Raw genomic sequence first — 8,850 nt, 5'->3', positions numbered from 1 at the left:
GTGGTCATTTTAGGCTATGCCTTTAAAATTCAGTTACAAATTTCAAGCAGAAAAGTAGGAAAATATAAATAAATCACTATTGGTTGCAAAAAGGAAAACATAAGTTTATTCTAAACAAATTTGTTGGGTGAATATCTGGAAGAAGAGGAGCTATACCATAACAATTCTTCCTTTTTTCTCTTCCCTTCTGATCTTGGCTGTTTTTACTTCACTCAGGAGAGATAATCTGTGTGATTTGGCTGGCCTTGGCTAAGTCTAACCCACTGCTTGTCTCTCTGCTCCTTTCTCTCTTGGGGGGGTGGGGGCAGTGGAACAGCTTCCCTGGCTTCTTGACCAGGGGGGTTTTCATGTTATTAGCTAATCATAAATATCTGTGTAATATTGCAAATACTGTATATTTTATACATATTAATTTGCTTCTAACTGAGTCAGTCTGGCAAAGTTAATTTTGGTGGGGGGAAACCAACCCACCACACTCCATTACTCATCAAAGTATCTTAGGGAATATCCTTCATAGGTTTCTTTTTTGTTTATTTTATTTACTCTTTGAATGTTATTGTTGCCCCAATAGATTCCCATGTCTAATGCGAGCTGCAGCGAAGAATCTATGTCACTATTTTCAGTCTGTACACTTGCAATTCCAAGTGAAATTAACAGAGTACAGAGTTAATCATTGACTTTTACATTTGATCCTGAGTGAATGCCCTATGTGATTTGTTAATATATTACATAGAGTTTCTCTATGTTGTGGAAAGTCAGCCTCTATCTCTTTGTTTGAAGCGTTCCAGAGGGATACAAACATGAGCAGAAACAGGGAAAGATTTATCGAAATAGCAGATAATCTTTTTTCACAGGGTGAAAAGATTCCCCCAGAAGAATGGTTCTTTTCATACAAAGGTGTTTTATACCCTGCCACAGTTAGCAGCCCAGAAACTATGGAAGCTCTGAAATCTTTTGAAGCCAGGAGCGATGATGTGATTTTAGCAGGCTATCCTAAAACAGGTGAGTGTTGTTTTCTAGTTAAGTACACAATCCAGAACTTTGTGCCATCATTTAACACAGAAGTAATACCTGGGAAAAGCTTATGGTGACATCAGATTTCATAGGTTCATGGACTTAAGTTGTAAAGCATCTCTGGAAATCAGATAATATAACCTCCTGCTCAAAATAGGAGAATGACCTAACCTTCAAAATTAAGTTTGATTCCTCAAGGCTTTGTCCAGAAGAATTAAAAATTTGAGGGTGGAGATTCACCACCCACTGGAAGTCTATTTCAGTGTTTTCCCACTATAAGGAAGCTTTTTGGCTGGCTAGTTGGTTGTTGGTATTTTTACTTCTATGCAGTTGGACATCCCCTGTGGTGACTTATAATATTCTTTTTCTGTAATTTCCTGGTGAATTTTTGGAAGAGTTGGCTCCATCTTCATTTTAACCTCAAATAGTGGAAGACTGGACAGAGATTCCCCAGGCCTTTTTTTTTTTTTTTAATCTCTAGCCTGAGAAAAATAAGCCTTTCTGTGCATTTTATTTACTCTAACTCCCTCAGTTTAAGAAGGACGTTGAGACACTTGAACGTATTCAGAGAAGGGCAACAAGGCTGGGGAGAGGCCTTGAGCACAAGCCCTATGAGGAGAGGCTGAGGGAGCTGGGATTGTTTAGCCTGGAGAAGAGGAGGCTCAGGGGTGACTCATTGCCCTCTACAACTACCTGAAAGGTGGTTGTAGCCGGGAAGGGGTTAGTCTCTTCTCCCAGGCAACCAGCACCAGAACAAGGGGACACAGTCTCAAGCTGTGCCAGGGGAAGTTTAGGCTCGAGGTGAGGAGAAAGTTCTTCACCGAGCGAGTCGTTCATCATTGGAATGGGCTGCCCAGGGAGATGGTGGAGTCACCATCCCTGGAGGTGTTCAAGAGGGGATTGGACGTGGCACTTGGTGCCATGGTCTAGTCATGAGGTCTGTGGTGACAGGTTGGACTCGATGATCCTCGAGGTCTCTTCCAACCTTAGCAATACTGTGATACTGTGATACTGTGATGATTTAGTGGAAGTTCAGCAAGACTCTCTCCAGAGTCTCAAAAATCTTGCACTTCAGTGCAAGAACTTCACACAGTATTCAAGTGGAGAACACCACTTGGTGTTAGATAAAGCAGGATAATCACATCTCCTGATATTCTGACTGCTGCTCTTGAGTAATTTCCACAGGGAGTAGTCTGAGATGACTCCACATCTCCTGACAGCTCTGTCTCTGTTGGCTTATAGTATACTCTTACTGATTATTGCTCAGTGTTACCGTTTAATGGTTTGTGGTGTTACGGTAATCTGGTGTTATAGTAACCCGGTGTTATAGTAACCCAGTGTTATTGTAACCCAATGCTATGGCTGTGGTTTAACCTCAGCCTGCACCTAAGCTGGTCAAAAGCTCACTTCTCCCCATAAGTGGGATGGGGGATAGAAATAGAATATTAAAAGGGACAAAGCTCATGGGTTGAAATGGATAGGATAGGATAGGATAGGATAGGATAGGATAGGATAGGATAGGATAGGATAGGGTAGAATAGAATAGAATAGAATAGAATAGAATAGAATAGAATAGAATAGAATAGAATAGAATAGAATAGAATAGAATAGAATAGAATAGAATTAAACAGGTTGGAAAAGACCTTTGATATCATCAAGTCCAACCTATCATCCAACACCATCTAATCAACTAAACCATGGCACCAAGCGCCCCATCCAGTCTCTTCCTAAACACCTCCAGTGATGGTGACTCCACTACCTCCCTGGGCAGCCCATTCCAATGGCTGATCACTCTTTCTATGAAGAACTTCCTCCTAATATCCAGCCTAAACCTCCTCTGGTGCAGCTTGAGACTGTGTCCTCTTGTTCTGGTGCTGGTTGCCTGGGAGGAGAGACCAACCCCCACCTGGCTACAATCTCCCTTCAGGTAGTTGTAAACAACAATAAATAATGACAGTTTAGTAGGTGAAGTAGAAGTCATGCATGCAAGCAAAGCAAAATAAGGAATCCTTTCACTGCTTTGCATCAGCAGACTGGTGTTCAGCCATCTCCAGAAAAGCTGGTCTCCACCATGTATTACAGTTACTTGGGAAGACAAGAACCGTCACTCCCAATGTCCCTCTTTCCTTCATCTTCCCCCAGCTTTTATTTATTGCTGAGCATGACATCATATAGTATGGAGTATCCCTTTGATTGGTTTGGATCAGTTGGTCCCCTCCCAGCTTGTAGAGGGGGACTGGTGGGGCAGCATGAGAAGCAGAAAAGGACTTGACTGTGTGTGAGTACCATTCAGCAACAACAAAAACATTTCTGTGTTAGCAACACTAGTCAGAAATTCAAAACATAGCTGAGTACAATCTACCTATAAGGATAACTAATTCTATCATGGCCGAAACCAGCACACCCACCTGTTTACAGGCTAAGGTGAACTAGTTTGGTAGGATATCCTATCAGTGAAGTTGGCATGAAAAAGTGCATTTGAATGGATGTGATACTGGTATCTTTATCCTTTCAGGAACCAATTGGCTTGGCCAAATAGTGAGGGACTTGGAATCAAGAGATGCCAAATATACAGAAGAAGAAATGAAAGAGAGAATAAATGATGAAAAGAAGTTAAAGACATTTTCACGTCTAGAATTTGGAGATCCTGGGGTATATGAGGTTGGTTTATTCCTGTGGGTTTTCCAAGTGATAAGATCCTTCTTCTCTCTTCTCACCTTTGCTTATTACCCATAATTCCTCAAAAGGCACGTGCCATAAATTAAGCTACTTCTTCTAACATTTCTTCCCTCTTGCTTTAAAGAGGATGAAGAAATTGCCTTCTAGAAGAATTATTATAACCCATCTGCCACCTCATCTCCTGCCACCATCCATTCTCCAAAGCAAAGCTAAGGTCAGTTTTCCCTTTGCATCCCACCACAAAATGTTTTCCACCCTGAATTAGCTTTACTCTGTCTGTGTGAGGTCTTTTCTGCACTGGTCAATACACCTTCAATCCAGGGCTGAAGAGGCAGAGCACTGTGTGCTGCAGCTGTGAACAAACATCCTCTCCCAACAATAGCTTTGCTGACTCAAGAGGTTACTATTGGGATTTGCTTCTGGCTGTCACTGCCTCTTCAGATCTCCTTCAGAAAGATGCTTCCAGGTTCATGTCAGAAAACTGAGCAAGGAAAGCAACTATTCAGTTTGCTTTATCTTTCCTCCTAGGCAAGAGTAGCTGTAGAAAGGAAGCCCACTGCAGGCTGGTGCTCACAGTCTTCAACAGGAACTGCTGCAGAGGGAAGCAAGGGTAGACCCGTAGTCTGCTTGCGGCTTTCCTGTTCTGTAGCTCACAATCTCATTTCTTCAGATTGGATCTAGCTCAGAACTATGTTCCAAGGGCATCACTGAAAACCTTCTTGCTCTCATCCTGAAGCTCACATTAGCACCAAGTGGGGTGAAAAAGCTCTATGATTTTGCTCAAGAAAAGCAATTAGACCAGCATTGTGTGATCTGGTGTGTCTTAGGGGACAAGTAAGTTTGCGGGTGACACCAAGCTGGGTGGAAGTGTTGACCTGCTTGAGGGTAGGGAGCTTTACAGAGGGATCTGGACAGGCTGGATCAATGGGCTGAGGCAAATAATATGAGATTCAACAAGGCTGAGTGCTGTGTCCTACAGCTAAGTCACAACAACCCCCATGTAGAATTACAGGCTTGGGAAAGAATGGCTGGAAAGCTGCTCTATACAGAAAAGGACCTGTGGTATTGGTTGACAGCTGACTGAATATGAGCCAGCAGTATACCCAGGTGGCCAAATAAGATGTTTAACAGCATCTTGGCTTGCATCAGCAACTGTTGTCAGCAGGACTAGGGAAGGAATTTTCCCCCTGTACCTGGCAATGGTGAGGCCACACCTCAAATACTGTACTCCACTACAAGGACATTGAGGTGCTGAAGCATGTCCAAAGAAGGCAAACAAAACTGGTGAAGGGTTTAGAGCACAAGTGCTATAAGGAGTGTCTGAGGAAACTGGGGTAGTTTAGCCTGGAGAAAAAGGAAGCTCAGAGGAGAGACCTTGTCACTCTCTACAACTACCTGAAGGGAGATTGTATAACGGTGCATACCAGTTTCTTTTCCTAGGTAACAAGTGATAGGCCATGAGTAAAAGGCCTCAAGCTGCACCAGAAGAGGTTTGGATTGGATATTAGGAAAATTTTCTTTGCCAAAAAGGTTGTCAAGCATTGGAAAAGGCTGCTCAGGGAAGACGTTGAATCACCATTTCCACTGGTACTTAAAAGCTGTGTAAATGTTGCACTTAGGGACATGATTTATTTGTGGATTCAGCAGTGTTAGGTTTACAGCTTGACTCAATTATCTTAAAGTTCTTTTCCAACTTAAATGATTTTGTAATTTTATGTGATATGTTAAGAAGACAGCACTTTAGTGAGTCCTTAAATCAGAATCAATTTATATGTTTTCTTCCTCTAGATTCTTGTGCTAGTTCGGAACCCCAAAGACACAGCTGTGTCCTATTACCACTTCTACAACAACATGCCAGTGCTGCCGTCCTTCGCCTCCTGGGATGAGTACTTTCCAGCATTCATGAATGGGAAATGTACTTTGCCCTGAATCCTCTGGCATTCCTTCTTACATGAGGGGCATACACAGGACCCCGTGCATGGGAATCCTACTCCAACATATCTTAGAAAGGCACTTCCAGGGCAGGCAGATAAGACCATATTATGGCAGACACAGGGAGTACCAGATAATCAGAATTTCTTTTGCCTCAGAGAAATCATGAGAAATCTTTTGTTCCCAAACTAGAGCTTGTAGTTCAGTGCTGCCTAGCTGCCTGAGCTGGCAGATCCTACATTGACCTGAGCTGAAAGAACAGACATGTTGAGCTGGTTACCACTTTATCATCCTGGTTTTGTGCTCAAAGAGCTGGCTGGGCTTACTTCTCTGATTTGGTAAGGGCCTGTTTCGGGGAATACTCTGCACAACTCTGTCTCTGTCTGCAGTGACTTGGGGATCCTACTTTGACCATTTAGTGGAATGGAACAAATACATTGACCATGAGAAGATCATGATGATAAGCTATGAGGAACTCAAAGAGGTGTGGTATCTCACTTGATTCTTCATTAATGGGTGCACTGCATGCTCCTCCTGAGGTCATGGGGAAGAAATTCTTGGTTCAAGACTGCTTGCCAGTTTAGAAAAGTGTGCCTTTGTGATACACTCTTCTACATTTAGAGGAGGTCTGTGTAGGTTAGGAGGAGGATAGCCTTGCCTGTTTGTGGAAGGTGCCATATCTGTCACAGATAGAGTTGGTTTGGGGAGAGAAGAAAAGACTTGATGCTGAGGCCACCATGTGTGGGTTCCCTCTCTGTTAGAGCTCTTAGAAATCCTTGGTGATACTGTGGGAGTTGACCTCCTCTGCTGGGCTTCCCACCAGTTGTTGACTCCATACCACAGCCATGGTGTCAAGTTTAGTGTCACCTGTGTGTTCTGTTTCTTTGGCCAGGACCAGGTACTGGGAATGAAAAGGATTGCTGCCTTCTTTGGATTTTCTCTGTGTGAGGAAGATTTTCCAAGAATTACAGAGAATACCAGTTTCCAAGCTATGAAAGGGAAATCCAAAGAAACCCATGGAAATTTTGGAGACATCCTCTTTCGGAAGGGTAAAGTCTCTACAAATGGAAAATACACTTTCTAAAGTAGAACACCAGGAGTTCTGAGCAGGTTTCCTCACTTAAACATGAAGTCAAAGGGCTGGCTAGAAAGTAGAAGTATGGGTGAGTTCTCTCCTGTGGCAACCTGTACAACAAGCTTCTGCCACTTATGGGATTTGGGGGCTCTGTGAGAAACTTACCAGAGTTGCAGGCCATTGATTCCATGTTGCTCTGTTTTCCTGTGGCAGCCCCAGCTAGTTATGCAAGTGAGGTGTGAAGGTGAGGGCTAGCACTTGGGTAGCTTGCATCAAAAATTATAGACTAAATCCACATGGGCTGGATGTCTTTACAGAGAAGCTGTGGTGTGGTCAGGTGATTGCAGCCTGTGGTCTGGCTGCAAATGTCACTTTATGAAAGTCCCCTTTGGAGGAGGTGTTCTAATGGGACAAGAGTCTTTTGACCATCAAGTAAATGCATTGCTCACTACTCTGTTGGCTTCAAGGTGTCATCTTATATGCTCAGTGAGAGCTGAGGAGTAGTCTAAATATGGTTCCTCTTAATGAATGTGTCAGTAATGGCCCTAGAGATGGTCCCTCACAGACTGGGCCAGGGCCAGAGCTCTGGCAGATCATCTACTCACTATGGTACCAAGAATCTTTGGTTTCTGAATACCATGGCTATTAGGGCTTAGTCCCTTTCCTTCACCATTCCTTGGAGGAAGAAGGATATGATGTCCCTACCACTGATCCATCTACCTCAAATAGCTTCCACCTTCAGAGGGATGTATTCATGAACTATGTGGTGAAATAAAAAAGGTTCACCTCTCTTCAATGTAAAAGCTTCATGAAACCACATTTTACACCTCCTCTGGGAATGGAAGGCATGCAAGCAGCCCCCCAGCAGTACTCCTTGTGGTCTGGCTGCAGACTTCTTATTTTTGGTACCTTGCTTCTTCCAGGCAATTAGACCTCTCAGGGGCATAAGTCAGATCCTTCATTTGTCATGTGGGCAATGATTCTGAGCCATTGTCTAGGTATAACTGTCTTTCAGGTTTTGGTACTTCTTGTTGTACACAGGGGTTGTTGGGAACTGGAGAGATCTCTTCTCTAAAGCTCAGAATGAAGAAATGGATCAAAAGTTCAAAGACTGCCTAGGAGGAACCAAGCTGGCAGCAATGATGAAATATGATGTATACTGCAAGACCTGAAAATAAGCAGATGAGCATCATGACAGCAGGTCATGCTTCAAAGATGGACACTCCCATGTTTCCTACCCATGAGAAAAAAGAAAAATCCTCAGACATCTATCTAGCACCTCCAAACATTTGTATGGTAATTCTTAGACTTCTCCTGGGCCGGAAGCATGTGCTTTGCCTAATGCAACTAAATAAAATATGTATATTCCTTGAGTGAATATGTGGTATCCTTCTAGGAAGTGTATGGAACACATGCATCTTAGTACCAGTCTGATGCTATCTCTTTGTCTGCTTTATGGCTTCAGTTGGTGAATGAAACCCCTGAGGTGCTCAGTGGTGAGACAGAGAGAATCACAGAATCACAGAATCATCTGGGTTGGAAGAGACCTCCAAGATCAAGTCCAACCAATCACCCAACCCAAACCAATCAACTAGATCATGACACTAAGTGCCTCATCCAGTCTTTTCTTAAACACCCCTAGGAATGTTGACTCCACCACCTCCCTGGCTAGCCCACTCCAATGGGCAATCTCTCTTTCTGTGAAGAACTTTTTTCTAAGATAAATCACAGGGCCTTTCCTCTGGGTACACAGTGGACTTGAAATAGATTTGTAATGTGGGTCTGAAATCACAAACATCTGTGTACAGGAAGAGCGTGATGGTGCTGCTATCATGGTGTTGATATGTCTGCAGCAAGGTAAGAAAGGCCTTTGGTGCTTTGGCAAATTCCTCACTTTGGTGCAGGGTGCCCTGCTCCTGGCTGAGGTAGTGGGACAGGATGCCAGGGCCTGTCCCATGTCTCCCTGACAGGAATAATGAGGACTGCTGCATACTCAGCTCTGTTGGGCCACTCATCTGCTTTTTGATTAGATTTTCTAAATCTTGGTGCAAGAGCTGCCCATGTAAAATTGTTCTGCATGAAGAGGTGTGCTTGTGATACCTGGTCATTCTGGGACAGTAGGTTGTCATTCCTAGAAGAGCAGGACTTCT

At 43.4% G+C, this 8,850-nt stretch overlaps 1 protein-coding gene across 1 annotated transcript; it reads left to right on the top strand.

Moving 5' to 3' along the window:
* Nucleotides 1–760: 760 nt before the first annotated feature.
* LOC137448674 (sulfotransferase 6B1-like) lies at nt 761–8,087 on the top strand. The gene is made up of 7 exons (XM_068153426.1): nt 761–1,002; nt 3,530–3,675; nt 3,818–3,907; nt 5,482–5,608; nt 6,015–6,109; nt 6,518–6,674; nt 7,742–8,087. Exons 1-7 carry the CDS (start codon nt 801–803, stop codon nt 7,870–7,872), a joined length of 948 nt encoding a protein of 315 aa, XP_068009527.1. The 5' UTR covers nt 761–800; the 3' UTR covers nt 7,873–8,087.
* The last annotated feature ends 763 nt before the right edge of the window (nt 8,088–8,850 follow it).

Source organism: Melanerpes formicivorus, unplaced genomic scaffold, assembly GCF_026170545.1.
Source record: "Melanerpes formicivorus ecotype bairdi unplaced genomic scaffold, bMelFor1.0.p_v2 SCAF_2, whole genome shotgun sequence".
NCBI classification, from domain to species: domain Eukaryota; kingdom Metazoa; phylum Chordata; class Aves; order Piciformes; family Picidae; genus Melanerpes; species Melanerpes formicivorus.
The sequence above is the reverse complement of the archived record's forward strand: the minus strand, read 5'-3'. Positions and strand labels throughout refer to the sequence as shown.

What these genes read in the sequence shown, in the direction of transcription:
- LOC137448674 (XM_068153426.1), top strand. Translation starts at nt 801, where the DNA reads ATGAGCAGAAACAGGGAAAGATTTATCGAAATAGCAGATAATCTTTTT. An exon ending in TTCTCCAAAGCAAAGCTAAG is followed by an intron (nt 3,908 to 5,481) that starts GTCAGTTTTCCC and finishes TTCTTCCTCTAG; the next exon opens with ATTCTTGTGCTAGTTCGGAA. An exon ending in AGCATTCATGAATGGGAAAT is followed by an intron (nt 5,609 to 6,014) that starts GTACTTTGCCCT and finishes CTCTGTCTGCAG; the next exon opens with TGACTTGGGGATCCTACTTT.